The 25,577-nt window shown below is 39.4% G+C and overlaps 1 protein-coding gene across 5 annotated transcripts in view; it reads left to right on the top strand.

Annotated features, from left to right (window-relative positions):
* ARID1B (AT-rich interaction domain 1B) overlaps positions 1-25,577 on the top strand; it is a 325,443-nt gene that overhangs the window by 270,533 nt on the left and 29,333 nt on the right. For 3 of the 5 annotated variants that reach the window (XM_030945679.1, XM_030945678.1, XM_030945681.1), the window contains 3 exons: positions 13,102-13,253; positions 20,684-20,793; positions 21,541-21,699. In XM_030945679.1, the coding sequence (XP_030801539.1) occupies positions 13,102-13,253; positions 20,684-20,793; positions 21,541-21,699 (421 nt within the window). The remainder of the gene's footprint in view (positions 1-13,101; positions 13,254-20,683; positions 20,794-21,540; positions 21,700-25,577) is intronic. The other 2 variants (XM_030945680.1, XM_030945682.1) reach the window with 1 other exon arrangement.

Below are 25,577 nucleotides of genomic sequence, written 5' to 3'. Positions count from 1 at the left end.
CAGCCATCTTTAGAGCTAGATGCTTGTCACCATCACTTTCAGCATCTCTCATGCTAGCAGTGAGTGTCATTCTGAGCATGTCTTCTTAGCAGTTGAAAGTGTGACTGTAGTATATGGAAAGGTAAAAACATAGTTGTAAAATGGCTGGCTTGGATGCTGTTAGTAGTGTGGCCTTAGAAAATGTAATTCAGTGCTAGCTGGCTGTAAAATGTGCATCCAACTGGATGCTAAAATGAGCCTTTTGTTTGTACAACTACAGTTATCAATACCTGAACTAATTACAACAAAATGAGTTTTGATGTGCCTACATGAGCAGCAATCCTATCTTTGAAGGCAGCCCCTTTGACCTCAATGTACCTTAATATGATTCTCTGGACTGCATGTTGCAATTTTGTAAATTAAAGCAATTTTTTTTATAGATTGAGTGAATTTAGAATTCAGTGCCATTGATTTTGGAGGAGACGATTCAGACCCAGTAGTTTATTAAACTGAGGAATTGGGAACCAGTTTTGCTATTTGCAACCTCTGATCATTTTAAATCCTGGCCATTGGGTTGCTAAATTGAGGTGGATATTTACATTATCTTCTGCTGATCCCCACCTGAGAAGTGGTGTTTTGTCTCTACAATAGTGTGTGATGCTGCATTGCTTTGACATACTTCTAGGCATTCTAGAATGTGGTTCTGGTTCTAAATTGCTTAGCAACTGGTTAGATACCACAGCCTCATTGTAGCATGGTGAGAAGAATTTAGTACGTTTTTAATCAGTCATAAAACTGATCAAACAAAGCTGCACCAATATTAGAGAATTTCTGTTGTACAGAGAAACACAGTTAGTATAAATTAGTTTTAAAAGTGCATTCTAGATGTCTTCTTCTTTGTGTGTGTATAGATGCACTTGCACACTTGCACACATCCAGGCACACTAACCTTCCATCAGCATTTCTCCCCTGCTATGTATGTATAATTCATAATCCCGTGTTGCTGGTGCCAGCAAAGCACTTTTTCTGTATTATTTTCTCCAACAGCAGGGTAATGCGGCACTGCTGATGGACTAGAAGGTACTGGTGAGGAAATCTAGTAATGGACATGGTGCATTAAAATGTCAAAAGGAAAAAGAAGGAGGCGGAAATGGGGAATAAATTTTTTAAAAAGAATAATAATATAAATAAACCCCAGAACTGTTTTAGGTGTTTTACATCCTAGTGCCTGTCAGGCTTGTGCAGTATTTTCCAGTCTGGCCCTTTTGATCTTGAAACTTGGATTTAAAATTCTAATTGTGATTTTGAAAGCTGCAGTTTTGTAGCAGGAAGTCTTGAAGCACTCCAGTAAAACTTACCATCTTTAATCCCTGGAGAGAGTATATATTTTCCATTGTTTTCCCTTTTCCCCTTAAGCTTGGAGGTGCTGTTCTTCTCTGCTGGGAAGTTCGGTGGAGTGCAGGAAGGTTAAGTACTCATTCAAGTTTCTTTGCTTATTCAAACCAGGCTACTCCTAGATGAAAGGCTGCCAGCTGTGAAATCCCCAAAGTAAACTAGGCTAAGATAGGACTGGTAGCCATAATTGGAGCCAGTGCCTGCGTTATCTGTTGCCTTTGAAATAAGCCCCTGGCAAGAAAGGCTCTTTCTGCTGGGTCTTTTATTTAACATTCAGTCACACGGAAGGAGTTGCTCCTCTTCAAATTCAGGCCATTCACAGTTCTCCAGGCTCAAGCTGTCCGGTCATTTCCCCTTTGCTCAGCTCCTCCAAACAATCACAGATTTCCTTTAGAGATCTTGATGGGTCACCCTGAAATGAGTCCCACTTTGCTTTCAATTAGTGCTGTTCTAATATCCTGGTGGTACTTTCAGTCCATGAAACTAAATTTGGCTTCCAAAATAAAGGCCGTGTGTAGATTCAGCAGGGTGAAGTGGTTTTGCTTCTTGGCCTAACTAGTTGTATTGTCTCTGTGAACCCCAAATACTCCAGTGCTGGCTCCACCTGAGGTTGGAGGAGATGCAGAAATAGCTGGAATATCTTCTCCCCATGCTAGGCTTCTCTGTGATTTAAGGGGTAAAAAGTCCAAATACTAATGCTTACTGTAACTGTAATTTCTAAGGAAGCTATTAACCAGCATTGACATATTTCTCGTCTAAAGGACCCATGCTTCTTCCCTCTGCATGAGAAATAGTCATTTGTATCAAGCTGATTTTTTTGTTTTTTCTTTTTTTCTTTTCCTCATGTTTTGCTTTGCAAAGCAGATTCATGTATGGGTTTGTTCTATAATGTATTAGGAGGGAGGAAGTTCAGCTCAGCTTATATGTATTTATTATTGTAAGGGGAGAGCTAGAAATCTTCTGTGATTGTTTTATTTAAATGGAGATGCATTTTATGGATCAGCTCAAAATTGCTGATAAAATTGTGTAAGGATTGGAAGAAACTTTACATGCTGAGCTAACCAAAGCCATTTCTTGTGGGAGACTAAGAGAAATACATTTTTATCTGGAATTTTGTTTTTCTAAAAGGTAAATCCATCATTTTGGAGCCCTCGTTGTCACCATGCTGCAGAGCTCTTGCAGGCAACCAGTGATTTGGGGAGGCATTTTTTTCTTCTTTGGACTCATCAATCAAGTCAACTGCTGTATGCTGTTCATGCCATTAGAGATTAACCACAGACCTCAAGAGTCCTACTCTTTTCCTCCTTCAGAGAGTAACCATTCTTAAATTGTGAAAGAAGGAGTGTGTTGGGAAGGAAGCATGATTTTTAGTCATGAATGAGAATTTTCACTTACCTCAGAGACACTTCTAATTCGATTATTATTGTGTCAAGATTATTTTTGGCTTGATTTGGGTGTTTAGGAGATTCATGGCTCTCTGTAGAAAGACTAATTATTTTGAAACAAAATTGTAGTGTAGGACTGTGTAGCTTATTAACATTCTGCCTCTGGGTTACATAGAAATTCTGTACCTTAAAATATGATCTTTAGGACATTAGGAATGCAGTATTTCATTCATTGATGTTGTATAAAGTTAAATGAGGGAGGACCTTAGATTGAACACTCTTTCTTGGGTGACAAAAACTATTTCAGATGAGGAAACAGTTTTCACAGTCTGTCAGAAGATCTACTAGTTTAAATCACAGAAGTGGTTAGGAAAAAAAAGCCAAAACAAAGTAGATAGCCATCTGTTTAATGGGACTCATGAAGAAAGCTAATTCTGTGACTGTGCTGTGTGATTTGGCACATAACACTGTGCAAGTACGGTACTGTGATTGAACAGCCTGAGATTTTTGTGACAGAAAGGGAGGGACATAAAAAATGGTAGGAGGGTTTCAGATTTTCAAGGTGGTTTAAGGTTTTAGGTTCTTTTACAAGGGTGGTATTTGAGAGAAAAATAAACACTTTTTTTTTTTTTAGCTATGCTGCCTGGGGAAATATAAATGGAAGAGCCCTTCAGTTTGTTGATAAGTTCAGATGGAAACACCAATTCTAGCTGGACATATAAGTAGCCTTGTAAGAATCATATTAAATAATAACCTAACAGCATGAGATTTGGTTAATGATGGCTGGCAATCTTACTAACACGTTAAATACCTGTTGCAGTGGCCACAGTAGGTTTCAGGCATCTGAAACAAAGATGAAGAAAAGAGGCAGCTGAAATCATACCAGCATGTGCACTACATTGCTCTTGTGAAACTGTCCAGTGTGCCAAAGAGCCGAGACTGATGGGAACAGTGCTGGTAATAATGTCAATAAACATATAACTGCTCCAGGCCATTGGGCAAAGATAGGTGAGTGCAGATGTGTCTGCTGAAAAATCCCTCTGGAGAACTTCCTCACTGTGCTGATGCACATGCACAGTTGCATTCAGCCTGCTGCTGTCAGCCAGATGACATTTTACTATGAAAAAATACATTGGAGAGCTGGCATGAAATGCTCAGGTTTATTATTAGATTTTCGGTTGGTTGCTGGCACAGTTCATTCAAAGGTGCTCAAAAGCAGCATAGGGACGTGGCTGAACATTGTAACAAGGTGGTGGCCGACAGCGTCCCCAGGTGGAAGACAAGGGAGCCAGGGGTCAGACCTCTCCCAAGACAGTGTCCCACCAGAGGAAACTGAGTTAGTGAAGCACAAAGTGTGTCCTCAGTTTCCTGTAGCTTTTTAGCACCACACCTTGGTGACCTTCTGGCTGTTTAAGTGCTGGGCACAGACTCTCACCACTTTCAAGTAATCTTTCTGGGAGAGAGTTCATAGGGCCTTCCCACTTTTTAATACAGCTATTTATAAACATGCACAGAAATAGAAGGTGCATAGTGAGAGTCATATGAGTCATTCCCATTTTGACATCAAGTCACACCAGGCTAAATCACCCTTCTTGACATTCTGGTTCAGATTGACAGCATCATGCCATACAGGGCAAATTTCTTTTTTTCCCTGTAAACCCAGTTCATGCATGCTCCTGCTTGCTGGACAAATTAAAGCAGCCCTTTTTTGTGCATTACACACTCCACTTGGGCTACGAAATGTATCCCCTCAGTGCTCAGATACCATATCTGAGGGGGACAGTTGTGCAAGCAGTTGCTGTTAGAGCTGCAGTAGAAATCCATATGTGGGGAAGGTAGACAGAGGTCACCAAGAGCAGAGCTCTGATGGGTTTCCAGGCCATTTGACTTGGCCCACTTTTCAGTTGTTCTGTGGTTTTTGTCACACAGCGTTATAATTGTATTTATCCAGTAGAGGTTACATGGAGTACCAAGAACTTAGTTTGTTCTTACCCAGATAAATTCAGATATGGAGATGTTGCTGCACTTGTAAGAATGCTGTGCAATAAAGGCATTTCAGGGGTTCTCTGTGTGTTTGAAGACTGGTGATCAAATGCTGTGATCACCATTAAACTTAGACCAAAACTACTTTAATTAACACAAAGGGAATTTTATAAAAAGAAAATCAAATGGCTGCAACTTAAACAAACAAAACCCTACAGTATTTCACTATCAATAATACTTTTCAGTCACACACCTTCTGTCATTAGGATCCAATGAAGTTTGCGATTTATTTTCTTTTTAACAGGCTTGTGCTGTGTTTTCCTCACTATTCAAATACTTTATTATTCTTTTGGCCATATTTTAGACCATTATTAATCTAGGATCTCTTCCTCAGTTTTTTATTATCTGTAAAATGGGGTAGGGAGATTTATTCTGATCCCAGTATGCATTCAGCTGTGCAAATGTTGGGTAGTTGTGTTGTTATTAGCATTATTACTCATGAATTACACATGCCTCTTATGTTGCTCTTCCAGAGTTCCATGTGGTGTGACACTACTTTTTTGTTGGGCTTTAAATGACTACTGAGTAGTAGCCCATTGGGCAGATGTTTTCACTGGAAAAAGGGTTAATGTGATGACAACAGCTTGTAAACCAACAATAGGTATCTGTGATTTTTCCTGAGTAGCTCAGCATTGAATCAGTGTGGTATGAGCAACTAATTTTTAAGTTCCTTCCTCTCTTTGATTGGTTTTTAGTAAAATCCAAGCAATGGAGATGATGGTAAAGGCACCAGTAGTTGTATAAATCAGAGGAAAGATAATATATTTAGAAAGGCTATTTCTGTTACTCTTTTTAAAAGTCTCTTACACAACAATATTTGGATCAGCCAGATGAAGAAATCAGGCAGTGTACTTGGTCCACCTGCAGTGGATTACAAGGCGATTTGCACTATCACATAATTACAGTGTTAGAATTATTCCCCCATTTTAGCATTAGCATTTAGGCCTGGTTATTGAGAAGAACAGTTCTGTGTTAGTTCTGTGTACCTCTTGTCAGCAGACACGTACACACACACACTCCTCAGTACAAATCTACTTTTTCATTTATGTTTCCCTGTGCTTTGTCAGTGTATTTCAGAACTTAGGCCTCCCATTTTCACACCAGTAGACATGCACAGGTGTAAAATTTTCTCTTTCTTTCTAGCCTGAAAAATGGCAGAAAGTCTTGTGGCAGACCTAATACCTGCCACATCAGCAGCTTCTGTAATAACAAAGTTTCAGAAAAGCTTTTGCTTTTCTGAAACTTTGTTATTACAGTTGGTGAACTTCCCCGCTGAACAGAGGAGGACATGTAAGTCCAGGTTAGTATACTTACAGTAGCAACTAACAAGAAGAAGATACTTTGCTTTCACATATAATGATGTTAAATTAATTTGTTTTATTCACGTGCGAACTGCCTTCAATGCCATTTTATAGCTGCTCAAGCCAATATTCAGGCTTCATTTGTCTTGGCCTTTGCTAAGAGTGCTGTGAACCTCCAGGCAGAACAAAGTAAGCAATGTTGGGGTTTATTTTCCCTCGCTCTCTTCTCCCTTCTTCAGTTCTCCCATATCCGCTGACAATAGAAATGATTTCACTTCTCCAAGGAAGCCCATAATGTAGCAAGAAGGAAAATCCATAACAAAAGAGCATATGTATCTGCCTGCACATGTTTATGTGTAAATTCTCCAGGGAGAAAGCATTCACAGGTCTCACTCCTGAATTACTCTCATTATAATAACCCATTTGGTGTCAAAGTGTGACAGATTATAAGCGCTTAAGGCTAGTCCCAGCTCAAGACAGATTTAAATAAAGTACTTCTGGTTATTGTGCAGGTCAGTGTGTTTAAATAACAACCCCCCAAATCATACTTTGACATTTAAAAGAGAGAGGAAATATTGTCATGCTGCAGACCTGGCACAGATAAGCACAGGGCAATTTGGTCAGTACACTGTGATTTGTGAGTGCAGCCTAACACAGTCATTTTCACAGTTTGTAATCAAGTAGCCACCTTAGCAGTGTGTCAGCATTAAAAGAAAAAATGTTCCTTTTAAAATGTTTACACAAATTACTCCCCTGAGGTGCTGCAGTGCATTCACTGCAAAACTGATGTAGGTTAAAGATCTGGAGCCGAAATGGCAAACCTGGGGGCCTTTTTTTTTTCACCAGCCAGCTGCTCAGGTGGCCAGGTCACAGTAGCAGGATAGTTTGTCAGGTCCAGCACTTAGAGCAGCAGAACTGGGAGAAATCCCCACATTAGGTGCACGCTGTGTCAAGTGTCAGGAAGCACAGTGCCCAAGTGCTTAACTAAAAACTGATGGGAGTTTGTGACTGCCAGGATTTGTGCAGTGTGACTCAATGCCATCTCTTCCCTGCCTGGGCTGTGTGCTCCATCTGTGCTCTTGCCCCTTCAGCATTGCTCTGTTGTGCCACATTTGGACTGGGGCCCCCCCAGCATTTGGCCAAGGTGGACACTTCAGAGCCTGGCCCTACCTCAGGACAGAGTGCACGAGCTGAGGGAAAGCACATGTCTCATAGCACCCTGCTTTGGAAGCTTCCTGTGAATCCCTTCCTTCCTTCCTTCAGGCATATCTGACTAAGAGGCTTCACTTTGCTAGAGGGACCATAACCTGTGTTTACCCTGGAAGTAGCAGCATTCTGTGTGTTTCTCCTTCTCCTGCATCTCTGTTTCATCTGCCTTCTCCTGTGCACCTGTCATCCTCTTTGCCCTAAAAACCTTTGGCACCTAGTGAGAATGCTCCCAATAATTTTTCCTTCTTAATTTCCTTCTACTGTCTCCTTTGTTTCCATTTTCTATGCCCCAATATCTCCTCACCTCCATCACCTCTATACTTTCCACCTCTGAAGCTTTCTTCTGTTCCCTATACATTTCCATGTTGGACTTGCCTCCTGTGCTCAGGTTGCCACAGGGCTCATTACAGAAGCTGGTTCACTTTTTCTGACTGTATGAAGGGCTTTGCTCTGGTGTTGTAGAGAGAAGAGTACAAGGCACCAGGTGCCTTTTAGGAAATCCACAGAAAGTTTTAGAACTTGATCTCTGTGTACACAGAACACCCTGAGCTTTGACACGTTTCCATAAGAAAAGTCGTGTCTTCATTTCTTGCCTTGTTGAGAAGCATAATCCACTTCTGTCACTAGCCATAGGTAAACCACATACCCATCTGAACTCAACTTGTTAGTGAATTCATATTTTTTTCAATAAGAAGAGAGAAGGAAGATGACAGTATAAGTCTTGCATCAGGTGACAAAACTGAGAAGGTACTAAATCACGTATCAGGAAGTTCTATGAAGCGCAAGGGCTGTAGAGTGACTTCTGTGTCGCAGTTGGAGACAACAGATAAATTTACTAAGGATTTCAGGTCCAATTGGAGGAAGGCATTTCAGTATAAGAGAGTGTTCAGCAGCTGTGATCACTCATGTGCTCCTGTGTACTGTCAGTGCTGTTCTTTCTAACAATTTCTTTGTTGTGCTTTTTAACGATGACCAGATCTTGCGTGTCAACTCCTCTTTTTAAATACACAGACTTCTGCATTAGCTCAGAAGACACAATTAGATCTGATGCTACTTGTTTTGCAGCAAAAAGAGATTAAGTGCAGATTAAGCTTTGGGTAGATTGCAAATGAAGGAAACCAAAAGATCAGAAGAACTTCTTAAAAGGGAACGGTTTGAATTTGAGCAGTTGTATTTTGGACCCAGTAGTACACCAGACTGTCAACAGCACAGTGAAGCCGACAAGCTAAGATTATAGGATCATTCAAGCTGGAAAGGAACCTCAGGAGAGGAATGTTTAGTCCAACCTTCTCCTCATCAGGTTCATCTTAGAGCTTAGGGCATTACCCTGTTTGGGTCTTCAAAATCTCCAAAGGCAGAGATTGCCCTTTGGGCCACCAGATGTAGTCTCTCAGTATTTTCACTAGGAAAATGGTTTCCTTGCATCCAGTCTAAACTTGATGTGTTTTCACTCTTGCCCGAGGTGTCTTGTCCCCCCACCATGCCCACTGAAAAGGCCAGTTTTATCTTCTTGCTGACCTCCTTTTAGGTGCTATGGGGCTGCTGTAGGTTCCTCTCAACAGCTGTCTCTGCCCCAGGCTGAATAAGGCCTCATCTTCAGCCCTTCCAGGGTCAGTGCTCAAGCCCTGGCCATATAAGGGGTTCTCTGCTCACTCTAGTTTATCATCATCTTTTCTTTTCTGGGGATCCAAAACTGAACATGGTGCTCTAGATGGAGTCCAGTGAGTCCTGAGGAAGGAGGAGATGATCAGTTTCTTCCATCTCCCAACTCTGCACCTTGTCGCACAGCCCAGGATGTTGTTGGCCCTCTTTGCTGCCAGGGCAGACTGCTGGCTTATGCTCAGCTCTCTCTCCCAAGATGCCCAGGGACTTCTCAGCAAAGCTGCTCCCTCTGGTCAAATCCCAGCTGGCACCACTGCAGGGGGCTCATCCTTCCCAGGTTCAGGACCTTGCACTTGTCCCTGTTGACTTTTACAAGGTTCCTGTCAGCACATTCCTCCAGCTTCTCCAAGTTCCCTGAGGTGGCAGCCCTTTCCTCAGGCATAACAACTGGCTCTGGCATGATGCATTGCTAAATTGTCAGCAGAGTAAATAAACCGTAGAAAGCAAGCAGATTCCTCTCTTCCACTTTAAATCTCTTAAAACTGCCAAACTCTTCAAGATCTACTTGTAGCAATAGAGCAGAAAAAAAAATTGTAACCTTAGGTATTGTGTTTAAATGGATAGCATAATCCCAAATTTGTATTGGCCTGGCTGCTTGTTCTTCTAAATGGGGAAAAATACATTATCTGGGATCAAGGTATTGCAAGAGCAGATACTCTAGTTCATACACAGTGCAGGGTTTCTCTGACCAATACATTTTAATGTATTTGTATATTATTGTATATTACTTGCCTGCATGCAGAAATATCAGGAGTTGAGGTTTCCTTTGTTCCCTTGGAGGGTAACTGTATCTCACCAGGAAGACATCTTTTCATTCTACTAAACTTAAGTGTATCTTTTCTTAATTTCTTCCTATTATTCCTAATTGCATCATCCCTAAGCAACCCAGCCCTTGGTGTTTATGTGGCAAATACTGTAAAACTGTATACTTAGCTGAGTTTGTACTGCTATAAAATTCATAGCTGGCCAGTTGAATTTTTGCCATTAGATGTCACTACGTGTACAGCAGACTGCTTTTAAAGGCTTGATTTTTATTTAGCATCCTGGAAAAATGGAGGAGGGAATTGGGAAATGTAGGAGAGAGTCTAGTACTGTAGTATGTTGGATATGCCTTAACTAAAAGCAGCACAGAAGGAAACATAAGATTTTTGACTTAACTCCAACAACCAACAGATGATGCTGTGACCTTAAGCATATATAAATATGTTTAGCAGCTGCTGTGTAACATATTTATAAGTGTTTAGTGACCTGGAGGTTAATCAAAATGAGTTTGGTGATCTCAGCTCAGTTCTTAATGGACTCCACTTCATATTATAGCACTGATGCAGCACAATTTGTCACAGTCGGCAGTCTTTACTCAAAGGGGGCCTACTGTGGAGTGAGAATTAAAGGCTGAAGTAATACCTGATTATTTCTCCCTAAAGAAACTTTCCATTCCAAGCTATCATAGAGCAAAATAATATGTGGAGGAGCTCTGTACTGCTCACTGCACCCAATCTGATAATAAAACAGCATTTACTCTGACAGGATGTCCTTTCAGTGTTACTGAATTAGCTCATGTGTGCTGCGGTCAGGGCTTTGATAGGGGGCTGGGAAAGGACAAAGTCCTGCCAGGGATGGTGCTGAGTCTTTTCACTTGCTGGGCTCTTTCCAGAGACAGAGAGTTGTGTCTGTTCCAAGTGCAACATTACATAGGAGGATGAAACGGAAAGCTATTGCCTTGCCCGATGAAATTTCAGAATTAGGTTCTGCCATTCAAGTTCTTCTGGGTGCAGAAGCAATTTTTTTAGACTTCAGATGTTTTCTTGCTGTCCTGGCCAAAGCCTGTATATTCTTTTTATTTAATTCCCACTCTCGGTCTAAACTGGAAATAGTTTCCTACTTTTTGATTTAAAGCTGTTGTACAGCAGTGTGCTTGCATGAGCTGCAATTGAGATTGATGTCCATTGTGGGTAGCATGAAATAGGTTGTACCTCAATTTGAGACAATGAACAGCCCCACAGGTTAGAAGATACACATGCTAGGAAGTAATACTATTGAAATATTGGTAGGTAAGGACCAATTTCAGCTTACCTGCAAGGTGTGTGTCTCCTGTGTATTTTTAAAGTAAAAGAAGGGCATTAAAGAGATAGATACCTGTAGAGACTTGCCTTTTCCAGGATCCTAGCCTTACTCCATAAAAGAACCTCTGAAAACCCATTACTTCTTTTTTAAAGTATGAAAGTACGCTTGCACATTTTTTTCATCTTCACTAGTAACTTTACCCAGTAACAGAAAGGACCTTGCTTATCCAGCATAGAAAGCATTTCTCAGTTAACTGCATTTGCTGAAATACAGCAATTTTCAGCTAGAAGGGGGGGGGGTGGGTTTAAGATACTGTATTTACATAAGAAAAGCTTGGTTGTGTGACTGAAATCATTTATAGTTGTTGCCAAATCGTTCTGCTCTTCTCTTTTCCCTTTGTAATTTCCCTTGGAGCATTGCACCACTGTGCATTTTAAATCTTTTCCCTCCACTTCTTGTTGCAAGCTTCATCTGGGAAATGACATTGTATGGCAGTTATCTCCTTCATATCAAAAGAAAGCCTTTGCCTCTTTGCAAGAGTGAAGAAAAGTTTGTCTTCAGAGAGCAAAGGACAAAACTGACTTGGAAAAAGATGCTTTATTTAGATAACACGTTCTCTTTTCCTTTGAAGAAATTCACAGTGTGTCAAGAAAAATTAGGCCAAATAGTGCTTTAATGGTCTTCCTCCTGTACCTCCTAAAAAAGAAATCTGCTTCTACCAATTGTGTTAAGAATCTGCCATGAGTTTGGAGAAGACAAGAAACCATTGAAGTTATTCAGGGTTCTTGATTTAGGAGTTGTCTTTTTTGATTTGAATACTGTTAAATAATTAAAAGTAGAATTTCTACCAAAACTCTCATTTTGCTACCCGGACATTCAGCTTCCCCTTCCTTTAGGATGAAATTAAGTGCTTCATTTTTTGTAAGGAATAAAAGTTAACAGGTACTAAAACTGTGTAAAAGGGTGATTGCTTTCTTGTTTCTTTTATTTGGAAAAGCAGCAGAAATGTACAGGGGGCACACTGAAGAAAGAGATATGAGTTTTGTATTTTCCTATGTATTTTCCTATGAATATACAAGTAAGCATTTTTTCTGTGTGTTTTATTCATATGTATTATTTTATATGTATAAGTGTTACTCATATACATATGATAATACATGCAGTCTTCAACTATACTAAGAAAAGGTAGGTAATTGTTATATGTATTAAAAGAATAAAAGGTTATTTTTGAAGTGGAATCATGCATTACATTGGGTTGTCATGCTTACTTGAATTAGATTATTTTCTTCCTTATACCTCAGTTTGTCTATAGAATTTGACAAATCAGGTACCAAGCATACTTAGATACTTCTTAGAACTTAAAAGTAGATAAATTTTAGTCTTTCAAAATGCTTGGTCTGAACATGTGGAGAATTATGAAGCAAGGGCTTCATTTAGGGCAGTTTTTGAGACAAATTTAAGTCTCAGTTATACAAGCATTATACAAATATGCTATTAATTTTCAAAAGCAAAATAGTTCTGCTGAGGTTTCTTGTTTCAGTGAAGAGGAATATGTATGGAGGTTTTTGAAAGATTGGGCATAGATGACACATGTTCAACATAATAACAACAAATGCAGAAATCAGAAACTAAATCTATGGTACCCATTTTTCTTTGGTCATTTCACTGTTTATTATGGCAGGTGAGGATTGCTATTACATGGTCAAAATGGTAAGAATGGTGATGTGCTGGGGGTTTTTTTATGCCAAAGCTAGATTCTAATTTTGAGTCCTGATCATATTGCTGTCTAGTCATAGGGTATATAATGTGAGCTGTATTTTTCTTCTGATTGATAGTGACATAGAAAGACTCTGTACATGTCTTGAAATTAGTCTTCAGTCCAATTCTATTTCGCATCTATGATAATTAGCTCAAGACGAACTCAAAGCTCCCCACGTAGGTAAAGTGAACTAATTACCTGCTTTCTCCTTACAAACAATAGGTGATGTGCTCTGTGACAAACCACAGCATCTTCAGCAATGAGGTCTGTAATGAGGTATTGTATGTGTGCTTCCCCCTCCTAGGCAAGGCAATTTTCCTGCCATGAATCAGAGTGGGATTATGGGCTCCAGCTCCCCCTACACTCAGCCAATGAACAACAGCTCTGGCCTGATGAACCCACAGGCTCCTCCTTACAGCATGGCACCCAACATGGTGAACAGCTCGGCAGGTAATGGTGAGTAACCTTCCAGCAGTGACCTTCCTCCATAATCCTGCTCAACACTATCAGCCTGGGCTGGTGGCAGAGGAACATCCTTCTTCATTTGATTCACCCCTGTTGGGTAGTTTGGAGTGAATTGAAATCAGGCTAAGGTGCTCTGGATTTTTTTGTACAGTAACTGATACATTTTTCATTAAGTCCTTCTGCACCGCACGTAGATGAGTACAGTGTTTTGCATAGTTCCAGCACCTCTTGGACTCAGCTTGATGTAGGTGTTGACTAGCAAGTATATGTATATTTGTGTGCATGTGTCTGCAAGAAAGGGAAGGAGAACAGCTTCTTGTTTTAAGGGGTTGCTTTTGGTTTTCAGCATTTTACTTGCTAAGGTTGCAATTTCAGATATTTAATGTGGTAGTCATTTAAAAAAAGATATGTGCACTTGCTCTGACTTGAAGATTCTGTAAGGTGAGCACTTAACATAATTATTCTGTTTGGAAAACATAGGTCATATTTACCGTTTCCAAAATTTTTATAGCATTTCCTCATTTAGTATCAGCATATAAAATTTTACCATAACTTCCTCTTGCAAAAAAAAAAAAGCATATCCAGTGTAGCTCCTGGATTTATCCTTCATGTCATGATTTATGAGTTCAGAATTGCTTGTAGCTTTGTGTGTGACTCTGAAGACAGGTGAATACAGTTTTGCACAAATGTGCTTCATGGTCCATACTCAGCTTGAATTCCTAACAATTATCCTCGTTCAAGATAATACTTGAGCAAAGATCAATTCTTTGATTGGGCTGTGTTTGGATGGAGTTTCAATGACCCTGAAGCGGATCGTCCCAAGTACTTATTCCAGTCATGGAGTTTCTGTGCATGCCTTATTGATTACATTATCCCTTTTAGAAATGTTGGGGGTTTGGAAATCTTTTCTGAAAGCTGAATAGGTTGTGCTAAGGTAATATGATATTGTTTCTTATTTGGTTTTGTTTCTACTTTTATTTATTTCTTAAGAAATGCCTTACTACCTAAATTGTGTTTTACCAAGAGCCAGGTTTTTCACATCTTTTGCTCTACCCCTCTGAGCCTGTATAATTCTTTCGTCCTTTGCATCTTTTGCTGTCTTTTCTCCCTGTCAATTCTGTATGTTCCTGTGTCTTTGGAAGAAAATAGCCACAGTGAGATGCTAGTGTCTAGTATGTCCAGAGTTTCTTTCCCCTACATAGGAGCTGCTGAGACACTGAACAGTGTCTTATATTTCAAGAACATTGTTGCCATTTTGGTTAGCAAGAAAGGAAGCTGCTAATCAGTAAGATTTTTTTTAAAAGAGAGAGAGAAATTAACAAAAAAAAAAAAAAAAGGCTTTTTCCAGTTCTGGCCTGGAAGCTTTTGGCTAGCCCAGACAGCACACTGCACCATCTGGATGAAGAGGGACAAGCTATTGAAAAGAGCATTAGATAATAGCTTGCTTTTTCCCCACCAGAGCTGTCCCAGGTAATATTATGTTTTGTTTGTGTAGTTATGTGTTTTGTCTGGCTTGCTGAAATAAAATTACTTCTGAGCATTGAAACTGTGCTATAAATTCTGTTTTGCTATTAGCAGAAGTAATTTTTCCACCCTTTTCCGTTGGCCCCCAGAGCTGCAAAAATAACCAACAGCAAACAGATGGCAGAGTGCCCTGCCTAAGAAGATTTATGTATTCCTAAGGAATAACCAGTTTAAAGGAAGATTCACAGAGGTTTTTTTGTTCAGATAATTCAGCCATTCGTTATTTCATACAGTGGAAATCTGTTCAATGCAAGACCATTTATCCTAGCAGTCTTTTGTATGGGGTAGTCATACTCTTTTTATTGTGTTATGCATTCTGAAATATTGGATTTTTAATAATTTAAACATTTATCAGGGTTTTTCTGCCAGTGCATTTGTGAGGTTTTCTTTTGTTCCAGTTTTATTAATTCAGAGATTACCCAATGGAAAGTAAGTATGAGATGAGCTAGAGGAGTTCAGTGCACCTCTTTCAGTCTGTGTGGGAGCAGACACGCATCTAGAATTGCTTTACAGCCCTCCAGGAGACAGTGTTGGGGAGGAGATGGACACACACAACACCAGAAAGAGAAAAGTGGGTGGGAATACATTGCTGAGTGCAAGTGCTGTGGCAATGCTTAATTTTCCCCTATCCAAACTCGTTGTTCTGCTTGGGTCAAAAAAATGGAAGCTTAAGACAACTGTAAATAACAGTACTTTTAATTATCATTTCTTGAGCTTGGGGTGCACTTTAAGTACAGCTCTGGCCCTGCATTTGATGAGGTGGAGAACCTATAGGTGATACCTTTTTAGGAGCTTGAAAAGAGGATTTTCTGTGGTAGGAAGAGCAGTTCAGCTATGTGGCTCCTTAGCTTCCCCTTCCTCCCTACCCCATAAAATCACACATCTGTCAGATAAACCAGGGTTCAGTCAATGTGGAGGGCCAAAATCAAGTGCAGCTGAGTGGCTTCTGCTGGAGTGAAAGCATTGGTTAACTTGCACATACACTGAGCATCTACAGCTGTGGTTTCAGGTAGAGGCCAGTGAAAGCCTAAGGTGAGCAGTAAGGAGAAGTTAGTTTCTTCATTGTCTGGGTTTTAAAGGGGGCAGTTTTGTTGCATGTTGTGAGGGAGGGAGGCAGGTCTTTCATTTCAATAAAATGCACTTTCAGGTTTTACTCTAAAATAGGAGAAGGTTGCTGATAACTGATGGAATTGTTTTCATGTGGTGTTGGAGCTTCAGCACAGCTATGTCTAGCCCTGGTTTTGTCACCCATTTTTAGTAGTGTTTATAACTCCTCATTACCAGTTGATCCTTTTGTCTTTAGGTTTTTTTTAATTAATGTCACAATTGAAAGGAAAATCATGCTGCAGTTATGCATCCTGATATTTCAGCAGTGACTGTGGATCAAACAGCAGATCACCAGCTTCTGCTGATGCCGAGTGGTTTAAGAACACAGAAATTACAAGATCAAAGAAGACAGATTCTTCTAATAGACTATTCCATCCATAACAATAACAAAAGCTTCAGGAGAAAGGTGTCAGAATCCCTTCACAATTATGGAACCAACTGCCATTCAGAAAAATTGTAAAACTGCTGCTGTCCTTTTATTGTATGAATTCACATTACCCATATGTATTTTAGACCTTTATCCCCCTATTTTTCAAATTCCAGCTTTAAACATCCTTATAATAAACAGGAAATTTACAGCCCCCAATATAGCTCATGTTGTGAGCTTTGTTAATTCTAGTGAAAATTATCTTTAAAAAGAAGCAATATGAAGTTTATATCTCTCAGGTTTCCTTATTGTTCTTGCATAGAAACTGGCATTCACAATCTCTGCTATCTCTGGAGATGAACAAACCAATAAAAAAGCATTAATCCCCTTACTGCTTAAGGATACTTTCCTTTTTTCAGTACCTGTCTCTTACTGAAACCTTTCTTTTTTGGGGTATTATTACTCCCAAATAACTTTCAACATCATAATACTTTACATAAAATGTGAAATTCTAGGAAAAATCATTTGCACTAAGGGAATTAAAGGGACACTCTTTAATACTAAAAATCATACGTATGCTATATATTTGACTTGGTGTTTATTTGGATGAACCTCTAACAGGAAAACCAATTATATTTTTGCCGGTGAAATATTTTTTAGAAACTTTATTTGGATTTTTCTGTTTTGCAGCATGGTTGCATTTTTCTGAAAAATGGATTTCTCAATTTATTTCAGGGGTTTTTTTACTGTAATACATATCTTTGTAGGAGCTATTAATGCACATTTAGACAAACTTTCTGGAGGTTGTCTGTAGGTGGTAACAGCTGAAATGTCCTGTCACCTATACTCCAAACAAGTGATAACTGTGTGACTTCAAATCAAGGCAGCACCTGGCATAGAGATGCCCACATTCCAGACTGCTTGTACTTGTAATTCCTTGGACAAGGCTTGTCAGCAGAAAGGCAATGTGGCACTGAGATTCCTGGTGGGTCCCTCATCCTTTTCAGATAAGGTCCCCAACCACCTTTGGCTGCACTTGTGCCCAGAGCTGGAGGATCATCCATGGCAGGACACTGGGCAGTGCTGTTGTCCCTCTTCTGTTTTTTCAGAGGGCATCAAAGCAGTGGGGATCCTCTCATCAACTCCACAGTCACTAATTCACTGCTTTTGCTTTTCCTTCTCTTTTTTTCGCAGAGGGAGAGTGCTAGGGTTGGAAGGGAGAGAGGAATGTATTACATTACAAGGGAGAGAGAAGGGAGTATTCTGTTTTGTAGAGCATGATTTGTTATCACACTAGCAATAAAGAGAAAAACAATGTTTGTATATTGCTGCTTCTACAGTATTTCATCATCTTCTGGGACTGGTAGAGCAGCCTTTAGCAAAAAAGAATTCTTTGCTGCAGTTTTACTCATGTCAATATCTGCCTTTGAGTACATTAAATTCAGTGTGGAATAGCTAATTCAGGACCTTGACCTATACTTGCTTTTTGAAATCATTCTAGCTCTTAAATTCTTATAAGCCAGAGGCTACTACTTGAAACCTATTCACAGTATGCCACAACACTTCTTGAGTCAAGATTTCCCTGTTATCCTCCTCTCTACAATGTTTTCTCCTTTGGTCTGCACTTCACAGGCAGAATTATTAGTACCTGTGTAGAAAGAGACTGTGTCTTATTTTAGCAGTTTCGTGACAATAACAGTATTTCACTGCTCAGAAAGGGTCAAAACAATGTTCTCGCTGTACCGCTTAGCTAAAAAAAGTGCAAGAATGTCTTCTCACAAATCGCTGGAGAGCGTGTTTGCAAGAAGTTACGAAACAGCATTTCAGCAGCAGATAGAAAAATAGCTGTGGAAACATCTTGGGTAAAAGCTATAGGGAAAATCGACAACCTTGCAGTTTGCAGTGAAATGCCTGCAGTTCTTCTCTTAGAGGTACAAAGAAAGAATGTAGATGAGGTAAATAATTTAGAACAAAAAGTGAAACAGAATTTGGGTAATTTTATTATTTGTTTCCTAATTGTGTCCAATTCCTCATAGTTACATTTCTATATGCCAACAAGAAATAGTCAAAAGCCAAAATGAGCCTGTGTTTTTACATTTCTAAGCATGACTAATGGAGTCAGAATGTGTGCTGTAATCTACAGACTGGAGTTGGTAGCCCTTTATATGAAGTGTTAACTTAAACCCCTCTGAAGCAGAGATTCCATAAGGGAGTTCTCATGGAAACAGGGCTACCAGAAGTGGACACAATTTTGAAATTCTTTGTAAGAGGAGTATGATGTGCCAACTAGATAAAAGTGAGATACCAGCAGAAGACTTAGCTATGCAGAATTCTGGTGAAGAAGTGTTATCATTAACTTTGCTTTGTTTGACCTCTCTAAAATTCCTTTACAGGGGAAGGGTCAGCTTTGCTTGCTTCAAAGCTAAAATCCAAGACTTCTTTTTTAGCACTTTCACAGCATGAAATGTGTTAACTGTTAAAATGGATTTTGTATAACGGTCCTGCATCCCAGTTTGAAACCAGACTGTGGCATATATTTGTCCATTTTGTACATATATATTTTTTAATCTCTGAAAGAAAAATAACCATTTTTTAAAATGCAAACTCAAAACTAGAACGTGTTAGGCTGCCATTCTTCGCTTGAGAATGGTCACAAGCTGCCCCAGCTCCTCAAGCAGAGTATAAGGGCAAAATGCATACAAATCAAATGCTTAGTGGATGATGACTTCCCAGTAGCATGTTGACTGGCTGTATTGTTGAGATTTCACACACATACATAAAAATAACAGCATTTTTAGCTGATCCCAATAGATTTTTCTGTGCAGCTGCATCACTTGTAAAAGGCTTTTTGTTCCAGTTCTTGAAGTCTGAAGTATTGCAAGTATTTTTTTTTTTTAATCTCAATTATGATTTATGTGTTGTGATGACTTTAAGGGCTTGATTGGGCTTCAAATGTGCTTTGAAAAAACAAGAAAATGTGCCCATGAAAAACACGGGCAGTTCAAAGCTGAATATTGAGCATACAGTTGTAAACTCACATGGCACATGGCTGGGTAGGTTTTTTTGGCAGAGCCAGAGTCTCAACCTGCAGTGATGCTAAAGATATTAGCAAATTAGCACTGCAAAGCTTGCCAGCGTATTCGCTAGAGTCCTGCTCATGCTCTCACTGCTGTAATTAAAACTAATTATTTTCTAAAACATAGTAATACATGAATATGTGCAATAATCATTTTGTAGTGGGCAATCTGTGAAGTATTTTTAAAGCTTCTTTTCCCCCTCCTATCTTTGGCTCGCTGTGCAGTGTGCCTGCTGCCTCGTGCAAGCCAGCACTGTCATTTTGCGAGAGCCACACTACTCTGGTAAAGACAGGGATGCTGTACTGATTCTTGCATGTTTACATGTGGGATATGTATTTTTTCTTTTTTACTGTCTTTTAGGCTATTCTGTATTTTTCTTACCTCATATCCTTTGAAAGAAGGGCATGAGGGGGATTAAAAAGAGAGAAAGGAAAGGTTATCCAGTCTTTCACAAATGTTATGCACATGGTTTTCCACAGGCGAAGAATCACCTGGTGTCATGCTGCTGTTTTCTGGTTATTTACATTGATTCAGTGTCATGGCACCTCCTAGCATCTGCTCTGCCCAGTATTTTCTGTCTATTTGTCGGAATGTTTCTTCTTGCATCTTTCTAGAAATCCAGGAACCAGGAATGCAGCAGCTCTGCAGCAATAATACTATACTTGGCACTTGCATCTTCAAATTAAAAAAAACCTTAAACTCCATGCACCCCTGGGAAGCAACTGCATGCCATTATCAGAGAAAGAAGTTTATGTGTTCATTATAGTCCCACCTCGTTTTGGCAGGAGGAAGAAGCTGAGTGCTGGTTCTCCAACAGAGCACGGTTTACAGCTTGTAATTCTGTAGTTAAGGCTCACAGTGGCTGAGCCATTCATATTGAAGTCGGTAGGGGCAGGAATTATCTGCTGGACACCAGCCTTAATACAGATGTAATTGGAAAATTCAGGTTTTTTCTTGGATTCAACATGGCAAGCAGAATGTGCATTGTTTTCGTTTACGTTTGTCTATTGCGAAAGGGAGAGTGCAGTAATTAAAACAGACTTATTTTGTTAAAATGTTGTGGTCAAATGCAGAGACAGTTGAAAAGCACCAGCAGCATGAAGAATGAATTCTGCTCTGTTAAGCGGTGGTTGTTGTTGCATGGTGCTTGTATTCTCTTCTTGTTCGTTCTCCTTTTTTTCCTCACTTGAACTGAAGAGGTTTCCAGGTTTCTGGATTCTAGAGTAACAGGACACACGTGGGAAAACCTCTCCTTCGGTGGCACCACAACCATGCAGCAGGAGGCGTGTTTTTTCCTAGAGAGCCAAACATAGTCATGCTTAACTGTTTCTCCTGTTTTCGATTAGCACCTATGGGTCTTGCAGATATGATGACACCTGGTGAGTCCAAACTTCCCCTTCCTCTCAAAGCAGATGGCAAAGAAGAAGGAGCCCCCCAGCCCGAGAGCAAGTCAAAGGTATTTACCACCTTCCGCACGTGGTGTTAGTTCTGCCCGCAGAAGTCTGCTGTATTGTCCTTCATCTCCTGGTTTTGGCCTACCTACTTATGTTCTTTCCTGCATGCCTTTCCATTCACGTGCAATCTGTTTGTTTCTTTTATTTTTTTTTCTTTTTTTTTTTTTTTTAATTTCTTCATTGTGTGGATCTGAAAGTTACTAGTTCTTATGGCATTTTAACTTGCGGGGGCAAAGCATCCCAAGCCAAAAGTTGCGTGAGCATTTGGCTGTGCCAGGTGGGTGGGAAAGAAGGGTCTTGCCTGGTTTCAGTCTTTGCAGCCATTTTTCTCTGCCTTCAGTTATAGCTTCCTGTTTTGGCTGCAGTAGCAACATACTTTAATACTTTGCTTTCCTGCCTTATTTGATTAAATAAGTCAAACGGCTTGTTTTTGTTTCTTTCTTTCATAACGGGAAACCCATGCTTAGCATTTCATTGAGCTTGAAGTAAGCATGGTGGCTTAGTGACTTTAGCCAAGCATCCAGCCAACTTTCCAAATTATACTAATTAACAATGTTGTTTTAATACCTTTTATATATATATATATATATATTTATATGTGTGTGTGTTTTCTGTATGTGTGTTTCTGTTTATATATATTTTATATATAAAAATTGGTCAGTCTGTTAAACTGGATGTATATTTTCTTTTGTTTTTAATAAAGTTTGCCCTGCCTTTGTCATATTTTTTTTTGTATTCCTCTACCACAGGATAGCTACAGCTCTCAGGGTATTTCTCAGCCCCCAACCCCAGGCAACCTGCCAGTCCCTTCCCCAATGTCCCCAAGCTCTGCTAGCATCTCCTCATTTCATGGAGATGAAAGTGATAGCATTAGCAGCCCAGGCTGGCCAAAGACTCCATCAAGCCCTGTAAGTGGCTCTGGTTATTTTGGTTTTTGTTTATTTTTTGTAATTAATTATATTTTAATGCTTGCTTGTTTGTTTTGTAAATTCCTTTTCTTTATTATTTATCCACTAAACAGTTTTCTTTCTTTATAACACTGGGTACAAATTCTGCTCTCGGACACATGACTGTAAGTTCCACTGCCTGGCTTCAGTGGGGCCTGAGCATGCTTATCCAAGGGCAAAATTTGTCCCAACAGTACTTTGAAATAAGAAAGAGTAAAATTGTGTGCATCGTGCAAGTGTGCTGTCTGGTAAAACAGCAGTTGTTGTGAAGAAAACATCCTTCCTGTAACGCATCAGCTTCCAAGCATGCCAATTGTGTTGTTAAGAGCAATTCCATTTCTGTTCCTGGGCCCAAACTCCTTTACACAGCTGACTTCAGTCTGGTTGCTGTGCTTGTCTTTACTAGGAGTATTTAGGGGGAAGAAGAACAAAGGAAAAAAAAAAAACAAAACAAAATGAGAAATCTTCTCCCCTATTGAAACTAATACCATCAAAAGTTAAATTATAGACTCAGCACCACAAAAAAGTTGCCATTTATATTTATGAAACATTTTTAATTTTGAATTGTGTATTTGAAGATACAGCCATTAGGCTGTCAAGGCACAGTCTAAACCAAAATTGTTTCTAATTTGCTTCATTTGGTTATTTTGAAATAACCCAGACTGTGAGCTGAAAAAAGATCCTGATGCATGTACATTTTTAGAAAACTATTTTTTAGATGAGTAATGTTTAATCAGTCTCATGCAGGTTATAAAGAAGAACCTGAGAGAGATGTGTGGTGCTAAAACCAAATTTCATAATCTATATATATGCACACACGTAGAAAATCTATATACATATATAGAAAAGAGAATGCATACCTAAGATGATATGGTCTATGGGGAGCAAATGTGCATCTGGTCATTTTTGCTTTGTTTTGTTTTGTTTTTTAATAATTAGGAATATATATGTTGTTCCTCTCTTTCAAAAGTAGAAATTATCATAATTTCTCTGTAGAAAAACAATGTAACATATTCTGGTGCAGGATATAAAGGGCATTTTCCCCAGAGTTAAAGTGCACTTAAATTAGCAATAATTCTTTGATAAGAATTTTTACAAAGTGATATGTTAAAGACTGTGTCTTAGGGCAAACAGAGGAAGGCCAGTCAGAGGGGAAGAGATCTAACCATCCAAAACCCAGACATTTACAGAATCCCTTGAGCAAGGGGAGAGCATGGCATGAAATGCACCACTTAATTATCTTTGGATGTTGATTTGACAGCAACTTTGAGTCTCAGAAGGCAGCTGATGTTACTTGTTCCCACAAGGTCTCATCTTTTTCTTAAAAACATTTGTGCGAGGGTGACACCAAAAATTCTGTTAGTTTTCTTTGTAGTGATGTTTGGGGTATTGCTTGTTTGGGCAGTTTTCTGGAGGAAAGTAAGAGAGTAATTGCACAGACTGTCTCACACAGTGAATGCTTCCTCTACAACCAAACAAGAATGTATTCCTGAGCTCATTGCATAAACTGCATAGGAAATTCTGGAGTCATCGTGAACATATGTGGAGATTTTTTTTTTGTGTAAATAAAGTATAGATTATTGACAGAGTATAACATTGGAAAAAATAAATGAGGAAAGTTTGTGCTTTCAGTTTCTTCTGAATGTCCTTCTCTCCAAAAGCTTCAGTTAGACATGGATAGATACAGAGCATTGGAATGATAGAAAAATAAGTGCTGCAAATGAGCTGATCCCTTTTTACCTATGAAGGCCAGTGGATTGGATAACTTCATCGACTTCAAGAGCAGCCTGACATAGACTGGAACGATTGATTGCAGGCATTTCGTTACACTTGAAAACAGCCTGAATTGGTTCATTAAATCCCAAAGCTGTTTCATGTGCTACAACTTGTCCATTCCAGTAGAGAATAAAAGCAAGGGTGAATGGTCTCTGATTCACTTCAAGGTATCCCTGTGATCCTACTAAGTGGATCCTCTCTTTCAGCTGTTTTATGTGGAAGTGAGGCACAAGAAAATGGGGAGAAAGAACTGATGAATGTTAGGTTTTGAGGCTTCCTTGGGTATGTCAGGAAAAGGACACTTCTGCTCTGCCAGTTTTGCATATAATGTGCATCCCTGACAGTGGTGAGATAGTTCTAAAATTCTTTAAAAGAGACATTTCAAGTGTGGGTGTAAACTATGCAGGGTCACTGCAACATGAATAAAACAGTAGGTTACAAAAACCACATAAAATGCTGGTAACTGTCCATAGGTACCCAGGAACATGACAGTGAATGCACCTGAACAGTACTACACCTCCCTGGTGCTAGCTGGGAGGGGTCTCCAGAGTCCTTCAGGAGAAAATATTGACAAAGGAATGTGTCCTCTACAAGCATCTGCCAGGGATTGGACTTTGGCAGTTTTAGCTGCCTGTGTATGCACACTCTGTTCTGTAGTAAAAGAGGTCTGTGTAACACGTGTAATATTGGCAAATTCTTCACTGAAGTCAAGGAAGGGAACAGTAGGTAATTGTATAAATATAGATCCTTAAAGATATGTAGAGAAGCAACTACCCACTGCCTTTCATGTGAAAATAGCTCCTACATAAATTTATGTTGCTCTGAAGGATTCTGCAGACTCACCATAAAAGGGTCTGCATATAATACAGTTTTAATAGTGGGTAGGTGTAGCGAAAAGAAAGGATGGGTTTCGACAGATTCAGTATGGGAATTGGCTTTGGTATCCACATACTTCGGTGGAGGTTTCTTAATCACCCATTTAAACACTGCCAGTGGATCATGTGGAAGAGTGCTGGTGATTGCAGGCAGAGTAGGATAAAACTAAATCAGTAAATATATGTGCCATAGGCCTGCACTAGCATTCTTCTGTCACCAAAATTATCAACATACTTAACAGAAGGAAAGGTCATGATCTGTGTCCTTCCAGCATTGCCTGGGGTGTGCTCATTTTAGTTTAAAATGGGATCTTTCTCTTATAAACCCTGGCTTTATAGGGGTTAATATTTAATATTTATAGGTAAATTTAGGCTTCCAGCTGAACCTGCCCATGTGAAACTGAAGTTTGTTTGTGTATAGACTAGCTTGCACACATCTGTCATTTTTATCCATTTACTTTTATAAAAATAGAGAAGAGAAAAAGATCTTTACTCTTGAGGAATAGCATTCTTCCCTCCAGTGCATTCTTCTAAAGTTAACATTTCATTTTAGAAGAAAATTGCACCCATTTTACAAAGCATGACAACCTGAAAGCTCACACAGTAAGAAACACTTCTTACCTTCTGTAAGCTGTGAAAAGTTTTCAGATTTTACTGTCATTTTAGAGCTTGCTGCCACACTGCTGAAAAGCAGCATCATTTGAGATGTATAGTAGAAAAATGCAGAAAGAAAAATTTTTAACTGTTTCCCTTCTGCTATGATTCTGATTTGAAAAAGTGAATCTTAACATATAGAAATGAAACCCTAAAACTGGTAAATCTGAATTTTCTTAATCATGGTTCACCATAGAAGTGAAATAGAAACTATTTTGTTGCCTCATATGTTAGAATATAAGCACACAGAAAATTTTCTGCATAAAAGCTGGAATTCCCCACCTTCGTTTTTGTAGAGTTCTGGGGCATCTTAAGTGTCAGATTAAAATTGATGCCGGTGAAGCAGTAGAGTAACTTTGTACTTACTGCAAAAGGTAGTGGAGTAGTTCCAGTTCATTCAGCTGTTCAAACCTGTGTGATCTTGTATCTGGTGCTCACCACAACATCAACTTAGTAGCAACATGACTACCCTACTTCCACCTTTCCACCCACCCAAAAAACCCTCCCAAACTTTGACAAAGTGTATTTGTTGCT

The sequence above is a fragment of the Camarhynchus parvulus genome, chromosome 3 (genome assembly GCF_901933205.1).
Source record: "Camarhynchus parvulus chromosome 3, STF_HiC, whole genome shotgun sequence".
Taxonomy (NCBI): Eukaryota; Metazoa; Chordata; class Aves; order Passeriformes; family Thraupidae; genus Camarhynchus; species Camarhynchus parvulus.
Note: the sequence above shows the minus strand (reverse complement) of the source record. Positions and strands in the feature narration are given on the sequence as shown.